At 41.9% G+C, this 22,645-nt stretch overlaps 2 protein-coding genes across 12 annotated transcripts in view; one reads left to right on the top strand and one right to left on the bottom strand.

Annotated features, from left to right (window-relative positions):
- ACKR2 (atypical chemokine receptor 2) overlaps positions 1-22,645 on the bottom strand; it is a 76,060-nt gene that overhangs the window by 49,077 nt on the left and 4,338 nt on the right. For 3 of the 6 annotated variants that reach the window (XM_084986950.1, XM_084986946.1, XM_021068500.2), the window contains exon 2: positions 116-337. The gene's annotated coding sequence lies outside the window, so the exon portion shown is untranslated. Of the gene's footprint in view, positions 1-115; positions 338-4,892; positions 5,693-22,645 lie in introns of those variants that run through there. The other 3 variants (XM_084986949.1, XM_084986947.1, XM_084986948.1) reach the window with 3 other exon arrangements.
- On the top strand, positions 5,665-13,815 carry HIGD1A (HIG1 hypoxia inducible domain family member 1A). Of its 6 annotated transcripts, XM_084988030.1 has the most exons (7): positions 5,665-5,826; positions 6,256-6,313; positions 6,425-6,462; positions 8,571-8,633; positions 11,016-11,130; positions 11,958-12,092; positions 12,803-13,815. In XM_084988030.1, exons 5-7 carry the CDS (start codon positions 11,034-11,036, stop codon positions 12,850-12,852), a joined length of 282 nt encoding a protein of 93 aa, XP_084844156.1. In that variant the 5' UTR covers positions 5,665-5,826; positions 6,256-6,313; positions 6,425-6,462; positions 8,571-8,633; positions 11,016-11,033; the 3' UTR covers positions 12,853-13,815. The 6 variants fall into 6 exon arrangements, with proteins under 6 accessions (XP_084844156.1, XP_084844155.1, XP_084844158.1 ...); XM_084988029.1 differs by lacking the exon at positions 6,256-6,313; XM_084988032.1 differs by lacking the exon at positions 6,425-6,462.

The following is a 22,645-nucleotide window of genomic DNA, read 5'->3' as shown; positions in this document are numbered from 1 at the left end:
GTGAATGGTGGGTGATCTAGAGAATTAAGAAGCCACAGGAGCCTACAGCCCCTGCCCAGCTACTGCATCCCCAGCAGCTGAAACACAGTCAGTGTCAGTGAACTCATTTACTCACCTCTGCCAAGAGTCTTGAGTTATTCAACCAGTATTGACAATGTGCAGGACGTGACCAGGTGCTGTGGGTGAAAACGTAACAGAGCTTCCACTGGGAGGTACTTGTAATCCTCTGTTCATGCATAACCACGGGGTACTTTCCATCATACTAAGTACCAGGAACCCACTGGGGAGCCCAGGTAGAAAATCACATCTGTCCGTTCTGGTGGAAAGAGTTGTTCACCTGTGATAAAGAGAAAGCTTTTGTTTCCAGTGATCAATTCTGTTTTGGCATAATCTAGTCAAATTACCTGTATGGATACAGGTTGTAAAAATAAGTCAATCTTTTCAGTTATATAGATTATAGAAGATTACAAGTTTTCTTATTTTTATTTTTTATTTTTCTGTCTTTTTGTCTTTTTTAAGACTGCACCCGAGGCATATGGAGGTTCCCAGGCTAGAGGTCTAATCAGAGCTGCAGCCACCGGTCTACACCAGATCCATAGCAACGCGGGATCCGAGCCAAGTCTGTAACCTACACCATAGCTCATGGCAACGCCAGATCCTTAACCCACTGAGCAAGGCCAGGGATCAAACCTGCAACCTCCTGGTTCTTAGTCAGATTTGTTAACCACTGAGCCACAACAGGAACTCTGAAATTTTCTTATTTTTAAAGTCAGGGATATAAACCACATAAAACAGAATATTAAAAAGACCAAATCGCCTACTCATTCTCTACTAAAAGACATATTTAATAAATTATATGGGCTATAAAATTATATAAAATTTTAAGATGAGATGGCTGTGTTGTTATTGTTAATCCCCAATCCCATTGTTTCCAAAATAAGGGAGAGGCAGGAGGGCTTCAGCTAAGTTAGAGAAGTTCCTTCTGGGTCTACCATCCCCCTACCCATCTCTCTACCCACTCCACCCTCCAAATAACTAAGAAGAAGAAAAAGAATTTTGAGGAGCTGTAGTACATCCCAAGATCCATTTTTTGGTAAAAACGTCACAGCTATTTGTTGGGAAACACTGTCAGTGAAAACCATTTTAGTCAAGCTTAATATGGTGCAAATGTATTTCCTGTGCGATGCTCTCCTACATAAAGAAGACTCTCAACATAACTGCATATAGGAATCAGGCAAATCTGGGCCAGGATGGTCAGAGCACAGTACTGTGACAGCTAAGGCACAGTCTCATCTATGCCAAAGATCTTCACAGGGCTGGCACCTTGTCATTCAGTTATGTCACTGGCTACATGTGCACAAGAGTTTCATGTTTCATTGATGAGACAGAGAACAGTTCCACCAATCAAGTCAGGGAATTTAGGAGAAAATGCATGCTTATGAGGAAGGGGTGTCCAGATCAGGGGGAAGAAGAGAGATAATTCAGTTCAGTCTTGGACATTTTACAGAGTCTGGGATCTTATAATGGCCTGGACCCTTATCAGTTCTCCCTGTGGACTGGTCTGGATGGATTATCCTTGTCAAGGTGGTACAGGGATGACACTACTATTACCTGAAAACTGGGTTAGGAACTTAGTAAGTGTAGAGCCAAAAGATACAACCAAGCCAGGTATCAGGAAAAGGAAGAATTTATTACTTGCAGCAAGTAAGAAGAACACTGGGGATCTTTCCTAAAGCAATGTCTCCCCTGAACAGCAACACTGGGGTAAGCTAAGGAACCTGCATATTTATGAAGGGGATTGGACATGATATGCATATTCATGCAGAGGAGACTTCAGCATGGTATTGGGGCAGAAGTCGACAGAGTCCAAGATTTAGCTGATTGACATTACAAGGTTCACAAAAGGTCAACATCCCACAATCCTTAGATTCCAACTGATCTGGTGGCTGAGTGCTTGAGGGGGGGTTAAATTCTGTAAAACTGCTCAAGAACGTGCTTCAGGCTAATTTTTACCATTGAAACAAAACTGGGACTCTTCACAACTGATTTATTATCTTTGTTACTGCTATGTCTCTTGACTGGCAACTTTTGTTTTGTTCCCTTGAGATCATTTTTACTGAGACCTGTTCAAGGGCAAGCATTGTGGCTAGATCTAGATTACAAAATGGCTAAATCCTAAAATGGCTTCTCTTATGTCAAAAAGCTATATCTAGTTCTCTTTCTCCGGGGACCCCCCTACCATATCTGCTTACACTATGGCATGTAGCAGCCTTCCATATACTAAGACCAAGGATATGGCCTCAATACAAAGAATGTAACGAGCCATATCCTGAATAGTCTTTAGTTCTAGCTGAGTACTGCAGATAGTCCTTTTTTTTTTTTATTTTTAACATTGTTTTAATCAAGTCACATAGCTGTTTGAAACCGGAAATTGTAAGAGAGTTAAATAGAGCAAAACGAAGGATTACTCTATTAGGATAGCCACTATGAATAAATTTCTTACTAAGTGGATTTGAATTCCATTTTAAGTTTGGCACTAGACAAAACACTGGTCTAAGCCAAAGTTTTCTCTTTAGCGTTTAGAACAGATAGTCCTTTTTATTTTAATTTAAAAAAAATTTTTTTTTTTTTTTTGGTCTTTTTGCCTTTTCTAGGGCCCCTCCCGCGGCATATGGAGGTTCCCAGGCTGGGGGTTGAATTGGAGCTTTAGCTACCGGCCTACACCAGAGCCACAGCAAGAGGGGATCCAAGCTGCGTCTGCAACCTACACCACAGCTCACGGCAACGCTGGATCCTTAACCCACTGAGCAAGGCCGGTCATCGAACCCGAAAATTCATGGTTCCCAGTAGGATTCGTTAACCACTGAGCTGTGACGGGAACTCCAGATAGTCCTTTTTTAAGTCATTCTGTTTAACTACCAAGTACCTCAAATGCAGTCAGCTCTTGTCAACACCCTGCTCCAAAAACCTTCAAGGGTCACCTAATACAATACTGTCTAAGTTCTTTAGACTTAAGGTCTTCCCCAGAGTAGCCTAGGCCTTCTTTTCATTCTTCTCTGACTCTGCTTTAGTCATAAATTTCTGCCTTTTCCCCACTCATTGTCCTCCATGCCAGTTACAATCTCATGGTCCACCTTCTGCCCACCGTTCCCTTTTTCTGGAATATTCTCCCAATATATTTACATGCTAGTCACCCTTCAAAGCCCACTCACTCAAGCCCCAGTCCCAAAAAGCCTTCTTTGAAACCACTGACTCACTATATCTACCTGGATTTCTGTTCACAGCACTTACCACAGACTCTTTTTGATGTTCTTCCATGCTTATTCCTTTGACCTAATCAAATTATAAATTATTTCAGGGAAAGGGCTGAGCATTCAACTTCTGAGTCCAGTACAACACCTGGCACAATATACATGCCCAGTAATTGCTGATGGAATTTTTAAAGTAACAGTAACACACTATATCTATCTCCTCATTTACCACAGCTGTTATCCCCATTTTACAAAGTTAGGAAGTTAAACCTAAGGTCATGGCTTATGTGTGGCCAAAATGGAACTAGCACTGGTCTGCCTGACTTCAAATCCCATTCTCTGAAAATTAGCAAGTGAGCTAATATTATTTTGATTCGTATAAATCTCCTTCAGGAATGGATATGCTGTGGTCACCTCTCTGCTGTTAGTCTTTGTATTTCCAGAATCAAAGGACTTGGTGACTTCTGCTTTACTTTCATAGTCAAATTTGTTATGCTCTTTTAAGAATAAATACGCTTTTTATTAAAAGTACTTACCAAAAGAAAAAAAATTGAAAAGTGATATGGTTTTAACATTTTTGCGAATCTCCTTAATGCTGAAAAGATGACTGGATTCTTACATTTGCTCTGTATTGTCTGTTATGCTCTATCAGGCTCTTTTAATTACCCTGAGTGTCCCCAATCATCCCATTTATCTTTTAAGCTCTCCAGCTACTGCTACTGCAGCTGCCCAGCGGCCCTGCATCGCAGCGTATCGGCTCTGGCAACAGCCCTGTGGCTTTAGTGTACCAGCTCCAGCAGCTCTGTGGCTGCAGTGTATCAGCTCTTTTACCCGGCGAGAAACCAAGCAAGCACTTGGAGAGCTGGAGAACTCAGGTTTATTACGCTGGCGGACTCAGAGGAGATCGCTCTCCGGAGTCTGAGTTTCATAAGGCTTTTATGGGCTACCTCTTCCGGGTCCATGCTTATCTAGTGGGACCGGAGTGACGTCAGGCAAGGTAGTAGATGCAGAAACAAGTTTACAGAAGCAGATGTGTGGGGAAGGGTGGTTAGGGGCAGACGGCTAGACTTTGCTTAGTCATCATGGCCGGAGTCTCTCCTTTCTGCATTTTTATCAGGACATTTTCTCCTACACTACTGGGTTAAGTCCTTTCTTCATTTAACAACACTAAGGTCCTGGAGTTCCCCTCGTGGCACAGTGGAAAGGAATCTGACTAGGAACCATGAGGTTGCAGGTTCCATCTCTGGCCTCACTCAGTGGTTAAGGATCTGGCCTCATTGTGAACTGTGGTGTAGATCGAAGACGCTGCCTGGATCTGATGTTGCCGTGGCTGTGTCTCAGGTCAGCAGCTGTAGCTCTGACTGGACCCCTAGCCCGGGAACCTCCATATACCACAAGTGTGATGCTAAAAAGCCAAAAAAACAAAAACAATACTAAGGCCCTAAGTGATCTGTGTTCAAGTAGATAACAGCATGAACTAGACAAAATAAGTGCCCTCAAGGAGCCAAAAGCACACCACACAACCAAGGTATGGAATTTCTAAATTATCATACACGGTATGAAAGCTTCCTACATGTGCCTTAACTCAATTATGAGACAAAAGATTTTCAAAATTCTGCACACATGACACCGAGCTCCTACCTGTAGGACAGAGCACTTGGCAGTCCACCTGGTTTGGTTCAGAGATTCTAATTTGGTCACAGATATAGTCCCCATGGTACATACAGTGCTTGAAACTTTGCACCAAATCGTCAGTTACTAATTACTCTACGATCAAATTAGGGGCACTGCCCCAGAAGTTTATTCTTACAAAGGGCCTCTGACACTTCCTTCCTTAGGTTAAGCCACCCCGGTCTGGGTGAGGTCACAGCTCCAGCGATCCTGTGCATGCAATTAATGGCCACCTCCCACTAGAGTGTAAGCGCCATGACCCGAGCTCCACAACGCACGTTCCCGGAGAATGACTGCCAGGCTTGGGAGTAGACCTAGCTACCCCAGCACCAAGGGCAGATATGGGCTCCCATCTCACTCGCAGCGTCGGGTGGACCCGGGTTGAACCCCCTCATAACCAGCCCCACCCAGCAGGCGCTCGGGATACAGCGTTCGAGGTGCTAGCCCCCACCGCGGCCCGAGGGGAAAAGGGCAAGGGTAATCTCAAGTACTGCCCCGCCGGAAGCCATGAGCCCTTGACCTTCCTCGGCCTAACCCCCGGCCACCGAACTCTAACCTCTGACGCGCTCCCCAAGTGAGAGCTCTGGCCGCGAAACCACGGCCCATACGCTTCGTCTCAGCCAATCCAAGCCCGGCTCCGGGCGGCCGCACCCACCACGCACAAGCACGCACCCACTCGCCCCGCCTCTGCGTGCCGGGTGCCGATTTCTGATTGGCTGAGGCCGGCCGTGGGCGGGATGGTGAGAAGCCGGCCAGACAGGCGTAGGACCAAAAGCAGTTTGGCGTTTGTGAGGTCTTGTTGTAGTCGGTAAGTGAAGTTTGCGGGGTTATTGGAAGCGGGAAACGTCAGGCCGTAGGACGGGAAGAAGTGAGGCCGCACTGGGCTGAGCTAAGAGCACCTTGGGTATCGTGGGACTGGGAATAGGGGGTGATTCCCGGGATGAAGGGTGCAATGTCTAGTTGGCTGGGCTCAGGCCCGACCTCGCGGTTCAGTGAGGGCTTGGGGTCCAAAGACAAGGCCTGACGCTCTGTCGGATGAGGGCACACGGAGGATGGAGCAAAGTCTGAGAAGCTCACGGATGGGGCTGGGGAGGAAGTGGGCTGGGGCCGACTGTGGGGAGCGGGTAGCCCTGAGAGCGGGGGTGAGGAGGGATTGAGAGGAAGAGCGCTCCCGTCATGGAGTCCTGACAAGGTCACAGGAAGGGATGGGAAGGAGGTTTGAAGGGTTGAGGGGAGGGCGAAAAGCACAAGACCTTCCCGTTTTCGACTTTCTCTTCTCCCTCATCTCTCGTGTTCCCTCCTACCCTGGCGACCCTCTCCTGCTGCAAGAAAGTAAGGCCCAGGGCTTATATTGAGAGCATCTGTGGCGGGATTTACATTTCTTCCTGAAAGTAAGCCTGCCAAATTAGAGATTACAAAATTTAGCACAGGATTACAACTGGGAACAGCCAAAATTATTCGGCGGTTTATTCACCTGTCTTTTTTTATGTTACCGATGCTAGAAGCAGCTGTTTCCTCTTCGGTTGAATTTCTGCGGAAGGTATGCTTCCGGAAGTGCTCAGGCACTCTCAGCAGCTTTGGATGAAAAGTTTTGACGGACTGAAGTGGTACTAGGCCCCAGCATGACAATTGTGTTTGAGTTCTGTGTACCAGGGGTTCTCTTATTTCCCTGTGCATGAGAATAACTTGAAGGGGCCCTCTTAAAATAGATTACTTGTACTCTGCCCCCAGACCATCTGAATCAGAATCTCCAGGGTGGGGCCTTTGCAGCCATTTTAAATAAGCTGACAGGTGACTAATGCAAAATCAGAATTTGAAACCACCGTTGTACTAATTCTTGTGACCAAAATGGCAGGTTGTGAAGATCTTTTAAGCTGTTAAATCAGATCTCCTGATGCCGGGCAGCTCACCTTCCTAAAGGTGTCTGTTTTAGGTTCCCATGCATTTAGAAATAAGTAATGCATTTAGTTATAAGTAATACTTAATAAGTAATAAGTTTACAGACTAATTCGTGTTTTCCATGCTGGCTTTGAGTATCTAGTTATTGGTGCCTCTTTTTGTACCTGTTCAGCTAGCTTTCTGACAAGAGATCTGGGTCAGCTGCTGTGGGTGAATGAGAAAACAATAATAAAGGGAAATCTAGAAGTGGTGCTAGTGAAAAAAATCTTGAAATCACAATTGAAATTGTTACCTGAGTTAAGTCACAGGGAAGAAAGTTCCATCCAATTTTAGGCATGACTGACATATTTACAAGTCAAAGAAAAGTGGGGGCTTCTATAAAGGAATGGATTTTAATGCTTTTAAGATTAAATATATACCAGCTGGAGTTCCTGTCATGGCTCAGTGGTTAACGAATCCGACTAAGAACCATGAGGTTGCGGGTTCGATCCCTGGCCTTGCTCAGTGGGTTAAGGATCCGGCACTGCCGTGAGCTGTGGTGTAGGTTGCAGATGTGGCTCTGATCCCGCGTTGCTGTGGCATAGGCCAACGGCTACAGCTCCGAATGGACCCCTAGCCTGGGAACCTCCATATGCCGTGGGAGCGGCCCAAGAAATGGCAAAAAGACAAAAAATAAATAAATAAGTAAATAAATAAATAAATATATATATGCCAGTATTTTAAGGCTGAGGATTTGTTGATACGTTGTCAATAAAAGAACCCTGGACTGCATATCAGGAGAGCTGGGTTCTAATCCTACTTTTCGAGAGATGTATTACTGTTGAGCAGTTCACATAACCCTTTCTTCACCTGTAAAATAAGGCCGTTGGCATGGATTAATCACCTGGATTATTACTCTAAAGTTCTATGATTTGTAGTTATTGACCCTGATACGTTAAAAGTTAACCATTCTGGAGTTCCCATCATGGCGCAGCAGAAACCATGAGGTTGCAGGTTCAATCCCTGTCCTCACTCAGTGGGTTAAGGATCTGGCGTTGCTGTGGCTATGGTATAGGCCAGCAGCCATAGCTGCAATTCAACCCCCAGTGGGGAACCTCCATATTCTGCAGGTGTGGCCTTAAAAAGCAAAAAAAAAAAAAAGTTAACCATTCTCGATTTAGGTGAATGTAAATCATGAAACTTGAGAAACTAGTAGGTGGTAGTTAGGAAGAGAATTGTCAAAATCCTATATTTGGGAAGTATTATAGATAAATACTGTTAGAATTTTTAAGATCATATTAAATATAATTTGAAGTATAGAATAACAAATGTATGGTGTGTTGGTTGGGTGTTTTTTTTTTTTTGTTTTTTTTTTTTTTGTTTTTTTGCCTTTTTTTTAGGGCCACACTTGTGGCATATGGAGGTTCCCAGGCTAGGGGTTGTATCGGAGCTACAGCTACTGACCTACACCACAGCCACAGCAGCATCAACAGCACATCCAGGCAGCATCTTTGACCTACACCATAGCTCACGGCAACACCAGATCCTTAGCCCATTGAGCAAGGCCAGGGATCAAACCTGCAACCTCACAGTTCCTAGTCGGATTTGTTTCTGCTGTGCCACAACGGGAACTCCATGTGTTGAATTTTTAATATTCCTTTTTAGTAATTTCATCCTGAAATGTATATACAAGGTGTTCTGAATCATAGATTATCATTAATTATTTAAAGCGTAAATGACCACATGGTTTCACCCTGATTCTTACTCCAGGGACCACTTTCCAAAAGCCACATCAAAAGTCCTACTCAAACGGAACTTCAGAGTCTATCATAGGTGAGGAATGGAGATCCACAGATTTTCTTTTGTTCTTTTATATACATACAGTAGATGGCTATCCTCCTCCCTTCTGAAAGGGGGATGGGGAAGAGACTTTTCTTCATTAACCTGTCGGACAATTATAGTGATCCAGATGTGAGAAATTAAAGAAAAGCTACCAACTTTAAAGACAGTTCCTAAATGACATTGTAGTTTAGGAATAATTAAAGCAAAGGAAGAAAATATGCCTTTATATCTGCAAAAGAGGTGTTAGTTTTTAAAATTGGATTGTGATATATAATGCTTTGGTTTCTGGCTGCAAGGGTCCAATATCTACTCAGGTTATTGTTTTTTTGTTTTTTTTTTTGGTCTTTTTGCCTTTTCTAGGGCCGCTCCCGTGGCACTTGGAGGTTCCCAGGCTGGGGGTCTAATCAGAGCAGTAGCCACCAGCCTACGCCAGAGCCACAGCAATGCGGGATCCGAGCCACGTCTGCAACCTACACCACAGCTCACGGCAACACCGGATCCTTAACCCACTGAGCAAGGCCAGGGATCAAACCCTAAACCTCATGGTTCCTAGTCAGATTCCTTAACCACTGAGCCACGACGGGAACTCCAATGCCAGATTTTTAACCCACTGAGTGAGGCCAGGATCGAACCCACATCCTCATGGATACTAGTTGGGATCATTACTGCTGAGCCACAATGGGAACTCCAGCTTGGCATTTTTCTTACTAATTAAACTACAAATCTGTATAATTGTTACTGTTTTCACCAAATATTCCAAAATAAATTACCTGAGAATAATTTTAACTGTTGAAAAGTACTACTTTTAAAATTATTCAACAAACATTTTCTGGTATACTTAGTGCAAGCAAAGCACTGTGCTAAGCAATGGAGCTAGATCAGGGATTCTAGCAAGAGAAACAGTTAAACGTATTCATAAAAATGTTTTATAGAGAAAGTATGGACTCCCATGGGACTATGTAACCAAGAGTTTTTGAGAGCTTTGCCTTTAAGAAATTTATGAATAGTTATGAAAGAAATTAACAAATATCTTGGCTTAAAATAAATACAAATTTTAATCTCTACATCTTCTTCATTTATGCAGTTTCTTGGGGGCCAATCTCATGTCTCTATGAAACTTCCCAAACCTACTTTAGCTAAAAGATATCACACTCTAAACTCAGTTGTCATTGTCTGTTATGTTATTGCCAAGTGACCTCACTCTGCTGTGTGTCGCTCCTTTTAATCTAGTTTATGAATTGTTATTTCAGTGTTTATATTTTATCTCTTCAAATACATAGTGAGCTTCCTAAATCTTGAACTTGTTGAACCTTGTATATAATAAAAGCTCAGAACATAGAGCTTTATTCAATTAGCAGTAATGGAGCACAAAAAAAGAAGAGAAAGTCTGGGGGTTCCCGACGTGGCTCAGCAGAAATGAATCCAACTCTAGTATCAATGGGAGAGAGACAGAAGAAGAGAAAGTCTAGTTCTCATCTGAGTTTTCTCCTATTCCGCTGTGTGGTACTGGACAGCTCTTCTGGATTAAGGTTTTCTTTGTCAGATGACAAATTGGACTCTTCTGGTAGGGTTGGGAGCTTGCAGAGATGATTTCACTTTACAAACTAAGCTCTAAGCCCCCCGGCTCTGGAGTTGGATTTTCTTTGAGGACCTTTACTACCAACACCCCTTGAATACCAAAGTGTTGAATGAGGGCTTTTATTATCAAAGGGAGTATGATGCCCATGAAAAACCCAAAGGCTGGAGTTCCCATCATGGCACAGTGGTTAACGAATCTGACTAGGAACCATGAGGTTGCGGGTTCGATCCCTGGCCTTGCTCAGTGGGTTAAGGATCCAGCGTTGCCGTGAGCTGTGGTGTAGGTTGCAGATACGGCTTGGATCCCGTGTTGCTGTGGCTCTGGTGTAGGCCGGTAGCTACAGCTTAGATTCGACCCCTAGCCTGGGAACCTCCATATGCCATGGGAGTGGCCCTAGAAAAGGCAAAACAACAACAACAACAACAACAAAAACAAAGGCTAAGGTAAGATTTTGAATAGTTGGATGGGTAGCGGACTTATGAGTTTATTATAATTGACACGAGTGTCAATTCTATACTATGTGTGATTGCCTTATTTTATCTAAGGGTGAAGTTGACAGGCTGTTCAGATCAGCTCAATGGGAAGGAAGTGTGTACATAGTTACTGTGACCAAGGTGAAATTGAATGTTATTACTTCCTTGTGATGAAATGCTTAATGAGCTTCCTGTGTAAAGGAAAATGACTAAATTGGGAGAATGGTGCCTTTGGTCCCTGTGATAATGGAAATAAAAAATTTTTTTAAATAAAAGAAGAAATGTTTTTAATTGCAGAACCTCATGAACATTCTCTTTTAGGAAGATTCTTCAATCACTATGTCAACTGACACAGATGTGTCTCTTTCTTCATATGATGAGGATCAGGGATCTAAACTTATCCGAAAAGCAAAAGAGGCACCATTTGTCCCCATTGGTAAGTTTGACTTGGACAGTCTAATAATCAGTCTCTTGTTGACAATAGAATTATAGTCAACTCGTTCTTCAAGCATTTCCTGAAAGCATTTATTTTCAAGTATTTTTTCATATGTTGAAATATGCTGGGCTTGGCATGATAAAACTTTCATTATAAAAATTCTTCTGGGAGTTCCCATTGTGGCTCAGTGGGTTAAAAACCCAACTAGTATCCATGAGAGTGTGGGTCTGACCCCTGGCCTCACAGAGTGGGTTAAGGATCCATCTGGTGTTGCAGACACAGCTCAGATCTGGCATTGCTGTGCCTGTGGCATAGGCCGGCAGCTGCAGCTCCAATTTGACCACTAGCCTGGGAACTTCCCTATGCCGTATGTGTGGCCCTAAAAAAGAAAAAAAATTATCCTGTGTGTTGGGACCCCAAGGCCACCCTCAGACTCAAAATGATTTTCTGGAAGGACTCACAGGACCCCAAAAAAATTGTTAGGCTTACAGTTACGGTTTATTACAGTCTCTGCTGAGGTAACTGATCCCTTCAGGGGTGGAGGTAGGACAGAGAAGAAGAGTTCTCCTGGCACTCCTGTCAAGAAATTTATCTCCTGGCTCCACAAGCTAACATTTTAAAGATCTGGATCTTAACTTTCTGGATCTGTTACTGTTTGCTACCAATTAGGGATTTTTGGGTCTGAGACAGGAAAGTAGAAAACTCAATTTGTATGTTAGCTAAGTGATACTCAAAGCATCTTTATAAAAATCATTGATTAGTGGTAAAATCATCTTGCTTCTCGGCCCTCATGCACTTGACATGACTTGTGGCTATTTGTTTTATAGGAATGGCAGGTTTTGCTGCAATCGTTGCATATGGATTATATAAATTGAAGAGCAGAGGAAATACTAAAATGTCTGTTCATCTGATCCACATGCGTGTGGCAGCCCAAGGCTTTGTTGTGGGAGCAATGACTCTTGGTAGGTTCCTATAGGACATTTTCAAATTTGTGGTTCCTTATTAATGGATTTCTTTGTAAATAAAACAATGTAGATTGTTTTAGCTCACCTTAAAGCTGTTTGCAAATGTCAGTTATATTCATTTTCATGCAATAAATAATAAAAGATAATTTTAAAAAAGATAAAAGTAATTGAAATAGTGACACAGTTGTACTGTCTATGGTAATCTTACTAAGATTTTAAAGAAAGAGAAGACACTCCTGGCCATCACTGAGTTCATAATTCCTTTGAAATTATAATAGCTAACCTTTGAAGTGTCTGTTACCTTGGTAGTAATATTCATTATCTGGGAAAGACCAAGACTACGATTCTACTGAGTTTTTGAAGTGGAAAAGATATTACATGCTTCTGTTGGTTTTATGATTCTTTGACTTTATTTGGTATTGTATGGCAGGAGTGACTCTTTAAAGTTGCCAGATTAATATCGATTTTATTTTAACAGCCTCAGCTAGTCATACTAGTCTTGAGCTACTTGGAAAACTATGTTAAAAGAATTTTAGAAATTTGAATTGTTTAAGAAGACAAGAGTGTAAGCAGCCTAGGGTCTTGTTCTTCTTGTAAATATTATCTGCTAGCAAGAGTACTACTTTTAGATACTTTATGAGCTGTTTTTAATTTTCTTAATATTGAAGAAAATATTTAAATGCTTAACTACCACTCTTTTTCTTTAGGTATGGGTTACTCCATGTATCGAGAATTCTGGGCAAAACCTAAACCTTAGAAGAAGAGATGCTGTCTTGGTGGTGCTTGTCTTAGTTAGACATCTCATATTGAGGTTATATGTTTATACTGAGAATAAATTAAATGGGTCAGACATTAACGCAGTAATTTGAATACTGGTTTTCTTTCTTGGCTTGATTTGCCTGGTAACCAAGTTACTGGTGACCAGTTAAGTAGCTAGGTTATTCAGGGGAGTCACATTAGCACAAAAGAAGCAGGTCACCTTTAAATGCATTTGGTAGTGGTAAAATGTTGACCTTCCTAAACTTTTCTGTTGCAATTAGTTCTAAAGAAGACAACTTGCCAATCCTGAAATACTCCTAGCTGCTGCTCACATGCTTTTGATGTAATGTAGAAATCCTATTTACTCCAGTTAATTTAACTCTTTGCCCTGTGGACTGAGTATTCAGTTTTAAAGGGCTGATTGGCTCTTGAGGAGCCCTTTCAGAATAGTGCATGCAGTATAATATTATAAGCCTTCTACAACTGATAGTATGTTTGGTGTGTTTTTAAACCAAATATAAAAAGTTGGTAACAGCAACGTAGAAGTAGTACCTATTTCAGAATCATACTTGTAAACATGAGAATAATTTAATTATGGATCCCCATTTAGCTCTTTCATAATTGCAGAGTTATGTTTTGCTGCTGTTAGAATATTTAAATGTCATCTCGAAATAGAAATAATTTTAAGTGCTAATGCAAAAGTAAATGAAAAATTCTTTTTAAACGTGTGCAGTAAGTTTATTTTCTCTGTAAGAATCATAAATGTTAAACTAAATAAATTGCCTATAATGGAAGTGATTGGTTTATGAGCAGGCTTGTTTGGTCAGACATTATACCCAAACTTTGGTAGACCACAGAATGCTTTGTTGCACCTGTGAAATTCTCTTGTCTAACCTGAATTTACATTCCATGGTGATAACATGGTAAATGTAGTGTTAATAAAATAAGCGAACACACCAAATGTCTTGTATTTATTTCAATTTTGGGGTGAAAAATCACTCTTCATAGTAGCACAAGTGCTTCCAAGAAAAGAGAATATTTTGTGCCTTTCGTAGTAGCCATGGTTAAAGGGTTTTTACCAAATTGGAATAATAGGTAATATTTATTGAGCATTTACTCTGTGCCACACTCTGCTCTTAGCACTTTTCATGTATAATGTCATTTAAGTTTCCTGACAGCCCTAAAAAGTAGGAACTAAGATCCTCATTTCAGAGGAGGAAACTGAGGTATGAATGGTTTAAATAGTTAACCCAAAGTCACATAGCTAGAGAAGGTTATAGGTTTGGGACTAGAACCTGGGTAGTCAAGGGGCAGATGACAAGAGGTGTTAAGAGACTTGAAATGTTGGCATTTGAAATCAGTGGTACAGTGGCAACAGTTATAAATTATATACTTAGGCAAGAGAGTACATCATGCTCTTGACTCACCACTCTGCTGACTGTATAACCTGGACCAAATCAGGGCTTTCTTAATCTTATCCTAGTTAGAAATGTGAGTGTAGTGTAGTATAGGTCACAGACATGGCTCAGATCCCATGTAGCTGTGGTTTAGGCTGGCAGCAGTAGCTCCAGTTTGACCCCTAGCCTAGGAAGTTCCATATGCCACAGGTGTGGCCCTGAAAAGCAAAAAAAAAAAAAAAAAAAAAGATGGAACTAGGTAGTTCCTACAGTCCTATATAGCTTTTTTGGGTCTGTGGGAAAAGTGCTTTAAAAATATACGCTATTCCTAGGAACTCTTCCTAGCCTCTAGGAGATGCTTACAGGCAGTCTTAAACTTCTGTCACAAAGGATAAGCCTTCTGTAGAAGAAAAAGCTGGGGAATAGTTTTAAGAAAATTTTTCTCATAAATGAATACTAATTTGAGAGAAATTGGTCTAGACAGCTAGGGGATGGAAGAACAGTGAAATTTTGAGATTACAGTGAGCATTAGGTGATGGGGAGAAAATGAGTAAGGTTGCTTGCCTGAAAAATGGTAAATTAGGGTGGGTGTATGGGCTGGCATGAGATTATGGAAATTAACTTTTTTTTTTTTTTTTGGTCTTTTTTAGGGCCACACCTGCCGTATAATGGAGGTTTCCCAGGCGTAGGCGTCTGATCAGAGCTGTAGCCGCCAGCCTACATCACAACCACTACAACGCCAGATCTGAGCCACATCTGCAACCTGCACCACAGCTCACCACAACGCCAGATCCTTACCACTGAGTGAGGCCAGGGATCGAACCCGCAACCTCATGGTTTCTACTTGGATTTGTTTCTGCTGCATCACGACCCGAACTCTGGAAGTTACTATTTCTTTAATTGAATCAGACTTGGACTCAAGGTTCTGTCACTAGCTGAGTTGCCATGGTTTCCTCATCTATAAAAGAGGAGACAATAGCAGTGGCCTAGGGTTGTTGGAAAGATTAAATGCAATGGTGAATGCACAGGACTTAGCATAGCACCTATCTAATAAACTCTGAATGATTACTGTTACCATTTATTACTGGGTTGTTTGGGAATGTGGCAGCACAAGAGGTGTGTCAGCCTTCCTCTCTACCTGCAGCCTAGCAGGGAAGCCTGGCATTAAATCAGTGATCTAAAAAAAATCATGATGAATATTAGGTATAGGAGCAGGCTGGGAGACCTAACCAAGGGCTGAAGATATCCCTGAGTGATGTTGTAACTTAGATGTCTTGGCTTACTGTTACATGTTATTGGAGCATTGGTGTATGGTTGCTTCCATGCCTCTCTACTAGTCTGAGGGCATGATTGATTTTTTTTTTCAATCCCAAGCACATAATATCAGTTCCTAGCTCAAACAAATGTTCAATAAGTGTTTATAGAATTAATTAGAATGAGTAAATTCTGGTGTTTGATATTTAGGATGCTGCTGTCCCCAGAAAAGTTACCAACTTGTTTCTAGTTAATGAGCAACAGTGACATCTGGTGGTAGGAGTTGGAAATTTGACTTCCACACTTAGGTAAATCCCCTAAATACACTCTGCTTCTCTATCACTGAGTCAGAATTCTGGAGTAGAGGAGTGGTCATGTAGGCCATGACTCTTGCCTCACAGATGAGGAAATGCTGCTCAGAGCTGCAAGAACTTGAAATTTAGGTTCTATCCCCCAATAAATCTACAGCCCATTGAAACAAAAGCCAGAACAAAGCTGAATGAACATTAAGGTATTTTTAAGTTCTCAGGTGTCAGATATTTGCCAACTATTATTTACCTACTTAGTTCTATATGAAAGCTCTTCCATCGAACAGAAAATCTGAGAAAGGAAACCATGCACCAGCCTTAACTGGATTGCTACTTTCTTAGTGAATGATTTAACCTGCTATAATTTCATGGAAGAGTCCATACTACTCCAGCATCCTGGCTTTATTCCTAGGTAAGTCACTGAAATGAGGCAAAAATATTTGTTTTTAGCAAGACAAAAGTTCTGAAAATTTCTCCTAAATTCTATAGTGATAAATAGTTCCAGAGTGGAGAACAACCAGTGTTCTGTTGGTCCTCTCAGAGGAAGCCAAGAACAGATGCCCTCCGTATAACACTGGTTTTAGTTTTTTTTCTGTCCCCAGGGTAACTCTAAAGTGTCACAGAGTGAATAAAATTTTACAATGAGGTAGAAATACCATCATGCCTTTCAGCTAACACCCTGTTATTAAAACTCAGCCAGGAGTTCCTGTCATGGCTCAGTGGGTTAAGGATGCGGTGTTGCCATAAGCTATGGTGTAGGTCAAAGGCGGGGCTCAGACCCATACTGTGGCTCTTGGCATAGGCTGGAGGCTACGGTCCTGATTGGACCCCTAGCCTGGAAACCTCCACATGCCATGGGTGCGGCCCCAAAAGACAAAAAACAAAGAAACAAAAAACCATCAGCCATATTTACTGTCTTCTGCACTGGTGTTCCCTCCTCACTTACCCATTTGTCAGAGATCTCCATCTCTGAACTCAAACTCTTAGAAGTGTCTTTCCTTCCTCCTGTTCACTTATTACTATTAAACCAGTCACCAAGTCCTGCCAGTTTTCATAAGCAGAGTCCTTTATCACTCAGATTTGTTCTTTTCCTTTCCCTGTTACCACCACTTTAAACCTAGACCCTTCAAACCCTCCTGCAGTGTTGGTGGGAATGTAAACTGGTACAAACGCTGTGGAAAACAGTATGGAGGTACTTTAGAAAACTATACATAGGAGTTCCCGTTGTGGCGCAGTGGTTAACGAATTCGACTAGGAACCATGAGGTTGCGGGTTCGGTCCCTGCCCTTGCTTGGTGGGTTGACGATCCGGCGTTGCCGTGAGCTGTGGTGTAGGTTGCAGACGCGGCTCGGATCCCGCGTTGCTGTGGCTCTGGCGTAGGCCGGTGGCTACAGCTCCGATTCAACCCCTAGCCTGGGAACCTCCATATGCCGCGGGAGCGGCCCAAGAAATAGCAACAACAACAACACAACAACAAAAAAGACAAAAGACAAAAAAAAAAAAAAAGAAAACTATACATAGAACTACCATGTGACACAGCAATCCCACTCTTGGGCATATATCCAGACAAAACTTCCCTTGAAAAAGACACATGCATCCGCATGTTCATTGCAGCTCTTTTCATAATAGCCAAGATATGGAAACAACCTAAATGTCCATCGACAGATGACCGGATTAAGAAGTGGTAATACATACATAGTGGAATACTACTCAGCCATAAAAAATAACAAAATAATGCCATTTGCAGCAACATCAATGGAACTAGAGACTCATACTAAGTGAAGTCAGAAAAAGACAAATACCATATGATATCACTTATATCTGGAATCTAATATATGGCACAAATGAACCTTTGCACAGAAAAGAAAATCATGGACATGGAGAACAGACTTGTGGTTGCCGAGGGGGAGGGGGAGGAAGTGGGATGGATTGGGAATTTGGGGTTAATAGATGCAAACTATTGCCTCTAGAATGGATGAGCAATGTGATCCTGCTGTATAAGCACTGGGAACTGTATCTAGTCACTTATGATGGAGCATGATATGTGAGAAAAAAGAATGTACACATGTATGTGTAACTGGGTCACCTTGCTGTACAGTAGAAAATTGACAGGACACTGTAAACCAGCTGTGATGGAAAAAATAAAAATCATTATAAATGAAAAAAGAAAAAAAACCCTAGACTCTTCACCTCCTGTTCTGCCACATGGCTCCCGCTGAGCCACTGATGGCTAAAGCCCTGTGCTCACCATTGCCCCTCTCACCCCACCCCTGTAGCTACAGCTCTGATTAGACCCCTAGCCTGGGAATTTCCATATGCAGCCGGTGCGGCCCTAAAAATACAAAAAAAAAAAAAATCAAAACCTAGTATGTACAAGTCAACTATATTTCAATTTTTAAAAAAGACTGCTTAGAGTTCCTGTTGTAGCACAGCAGAAACGATTCCAACTAGGAACGATGAGGTTTCAGGTTCGATCCCTGGCCTTGATCAGTGGGTTAAGGATCCAGCATTGCCGTGAGCTATGGTGTAGGTCCCAGACACAGTTCAGATCTGGCGTTGTTGTGGCTGTGGTATAGGCTGGCAGCTGTAGCTCTGACTGAACCCCGAGCTTGGGAACATGCATATGCCAGGGGTTCGGCCCCGAAAAGCAAAAAAAAAAAAAAAGACTGCTGAAAGACAGACTAGTAAGTGTACAAGGCATCATTGGGGACCTAATCAAGGAGAACTCAATTATCACTGAGACGAACTGACTTTAATCCAAGTGTTTCTTTGTTTTACATTTACTATTTTATTTTTTATGGCCACACCAACAGCATACGGAAGTTCCAGCATATGCAAGTCCCCTGGCCAGAGACTGAATCTGATCCGCTGCTGTGACACCAGATCTTTTAACCCACTGCACCAGGCCGGGGATAGAATACACACCTCTGCAGCTGGCCAAGCTGTTGCTGTTGGATTCTTAACCCACTGTGTCACAGTGTTGCGGAAACCACAAAAACCGTGGCAATGGAAGGAGACAAACAGCACTCGGAGATATGGAAAAGCAAGGTTTATTCAGCACCAGTGCAGGCTCAGAGGAGTCACCTCCAGAGTCTGAGCACCAGGTCTTTGGTCTCAGTAACTTTTGTACACTACAAGGTCTTGATTTTCCCATGTAAGCATCCCGGACCTCCCCCATCTCCAAGCAGACAGTGTTCCTCCCTAAGAAACTGAGCGAGCAAGGTTACAGAAGCGGAACTGATAAGCAAAGCTGGGTACCTGATTAGCAGGGCTGCTGGCTTGGACAGAGGGCACAGAGTTGTTACATTATTACAAGAAGGGTGGTATAGTGAAGAGCATAGCTGGAAAGGCTTGCAGCTGCCTTCTTAGCCAAGGGGAGTTGTTCTTTAGTTAAAACTCTATTTCAACAGCAGGAACTCCCATCCAAGCATTTAAAAAAAATGATGATTATGAGCCAAGAGTGAAACTTGGGGATGGGTGTGGGAATAGAAAATATATTACCAATCCATTATGCTTGGGGGAGAGCCAGGTCAGATCTCACCCGTCAGAAAATTCCCTTGGAACTAAAGACTAATGAATCCTGGAAGAACATTGAGTTTTCTAATAAAATCAAAATATGATGAATGAGATCACCACATATACAAACAAATCTTAAACAAAATAACTCCATGGATAAAACAAGACTTGACTATAGTCAAAATGGTGTTAAGCTAAAACACAAAGTGTGCTGGGGGGGAATCTGTGAGAGGCTTGAGGCCAACAAAGAAAGCCCAAATCCATGGCGAGTTCAAGAGTCAGAACTGGCAGTGTGAATCCAGCACCTTTTAGTGAGAAGGAACTAGAGATGACGGACCATTTTTCCTACGGAGAGCTTGCAATTGTGAAGTAGAATATTTAATAAGGCTTAATCCTGGGTCAAAAAATCTCAACACAGTTTGCCTCTGCTCTCAATCGCTCACAGTATCTCTCTGATGACTCTTGGCTTTGTGGGTGTCTGATTCTGGGAAGGGAGAAGCTCTGGACACGGTCACAATCCCCTAGAGTAAACTAGCGCCTTAGGGTTCTTGTTTATGTCAGTCACTTAATACCATAGCTGGGATAAGTCCAGTCCCAAGAGAGACTCCTGGTTTGATGACCAAATTAGATTTTGGGGAGGAAGTAAAGAAGATGTGGTACATATACAAAATGGAATATTACTCAGCCATTAAAAGGAATGGAATACCAGTATTTTTAGCAACATGGATGGACCTAGAAATTACCATGCTAAGTGCACCAACATCAAATGCTATCGCTGACATGTGGAATCTGAAAAAAGGACACAATGAACTTCTTTGCAGAACAGATACTGACTCATGGACTTTGAAAAACTTCTGGTTTCCAAAGGAGACAATTCCAGGAGAGGGGGGATGCGCTGGGGTTGTGGGATGTGGATATAAAATTGGATTGTGATGATCATTGTACAACTATAAATGTAATAAATTAGAAGAACAAAAAAGTCCTAAAGTCAGCAGAAGGAAGGAAATTATAAAGATCAAAGAAGAAATCAATAAAATAGAGACTCAAAAAACAATAGAGAAAATTAATAAAACCAAGAGCTGGTTCTTTGAAAAGGTGAACAAAATTGACAAACCCCTGGCCAGACTCACTAAAAAGAAGAGAGAAAGAACCCAAATAACCAAAATTATAAATGAAAAAGGAGAAATCACAACGGATACAGCAGAAATACAAAAAACCATAAGAGAATACTATGAACAACTATACGGCAATAAGTTTGACAATCTGGAAGAAATGGACAATTTTCTAGAATCTTACAGCCTGCCAAAACTGAATCAAGTAGAAACAGGCCAACTAAACAGACCAATCACTAGAAACGAAATTGAAGAGGTCATAAAATCACTCCCTACAAATAAATGTAATAAATTCATTGAGGAATTAAAAAAATAAAAATAAAATAATAGAAAACCCAGAAAAAATAAATAAATAAAACACTTAAAGGCAAAAAAAAAGATTTTATTTTTTATTTATTTATTTTTGCATACAATTATCTACATTGTATACTAATTTTTTTTTTATTTTCCCACTGTACAGCAAGGGGATCAAGTTATCCTTACATGTATACATTACAATTACATTTTTTCCCCACCCTTTGTTCTGTTGCTACATGAGTATCTAGACAAAGTTCTCAATGCTATTCAGCAGGATCTCCTTGTAAATCTATTCTAAGTTGTGTCTGATAAGCCCAAGCTTCCGACCCCTCCCACTCCCTCCCCCTCCCATCAGGCAACCACAAGTCTCTTCTCCAAGTCCATGATTTTCTTTTCTGAGGAGATGTTCATTTGTGCTGGATATTAGATTCCAGTTATAAGTGATATCATATGGTATTTGTCTTTGTCTTTCAAGGGAGGCAAAACATAAAATGGGAAAAAGAAAGTCTATTCAGCAAGTGTTGCAGAAACAGCAAAAACCGTGACAACGGAAAGAGACAAACAGCACTCGGAGATATGGAAAAGCAAGGTTTATTCAGCACCAGTGCAGGCTCAGAGAAGTCACCTCCAGAGTCTGAGCACCAGGTCTTTGGTCTCAGTAACTTTTATACACTACAAGGTCTTGATTTTGCCATGTAAGCATCCCGGACCTCCCCCCATCCCCAAGCAGACAGTGTTCCTCCCTAAGAAACTGAGCAAGCAAGGTTACAGAAGCACAACTGATAAGCAAAGCTGGGTACCTGATTAGCAGGGCTGCTGGGTTGGACAGAGAGCGCACAGTTGTTACATTATTACAAGAAGGGTGGCATAGTGAAGAGCACAGCTGGAAAGGCTTGCAGCTGCCTTCTTAGGGGGGGGGGGGGGGGGGGGGGGGGGGGGGGGGGGTGTTGTTCTTTAGTTAAAACTCCATTTCACAAGCATTGCTGGGAAACCTGGACGGCTGCATGCAAAGCAATGAAACTAGAACACACCCTCACACCATGCACAAAAATAAACTTCAAATGGCTGAAAGACTTAAATATATGACAGGACACCATCAAACTCCTAGAAGAAAACATAGGCAAAACACTCTCTGACATCAACATCATGAATATTTTCTCAGGTCAGTCTCCCAAAGCAATAGAAATTAGAGCAAAAATAAACCCATGGGACCTCATCAAACTGAAAAGCTTTTGCACAGCAAAGGAAACCCAAAAGAAAACAAAAAGACAACTTACAGAATGGGAGAAAATAGTTTCAAATGATGCAACCGACAAGGGCTTAATCTCTAGAATATATAAACAACTTATACAATCCAACAGCAAAAAAGCCAATCAATCAATGGAAAAATGGGCAAAAGACCTGAATAGACATTTCTCCAAAGAAGATATACAGATGGCCAGCAAACACATGAAAAAATGCTCAACATCGCTGATTATGAGAGAAATGCAAATCAAAACTACCATGAGATCCCACCTCACACCAGTCAGAATGGCCATCATTAATAAAAAAAAGATTTTAGATCTACAAAGCTGAGGTCCATTAAGAGGAGACCTCTGAAATGGGGAGAGCCAAAGAGAGTCTTGGTTTTAAGCTGCAACAAAACTTACTTTCATTTTGAGGCAAAACAGCTATTGCATGACAGGTGAAGAGCATTCAGTTTACAAAGCAAGTTCATAACCTATTTATCATGGGGATAAGTTTATTACTGCTATTTTAAGAAGAAAGTTGAGGAGTTACCATCATGGCTCAGTGGAAATGAGTCTGACTAGCATCCATGAGGATGCAGGTTCAATCCCCGGCCTCACTCAGTGGGTTAAGGATCCGGAGTCGCCATGAGCTGTGATGTAGGTTACAGATGCAGCTGG

The sequence above is a fragment of the Sus scrofa genome, chromosome 13 (genome assembly GCF_054392235.1).
Source record: "Sus scrofa isolate SSC_HxYL_T2T_F1_AM1 chromosome 13, Sscrofa_HxYL_maternal_Yorkshire_Landrace_v2.0, whole genome shotgun sequence".
NCBI classification, from domain to species: domain Eukaryota; kingdom Metazoa; phylum Chordata; class Mammalia; order Artiodactyla; family Suidae; genus Sus; species Sus scrofa.
The sequence above is the reverse complement of the archived record's forward strand: the minus strand, read 5'-3'. Positions and strand labels throughout refer to the sequence as shown.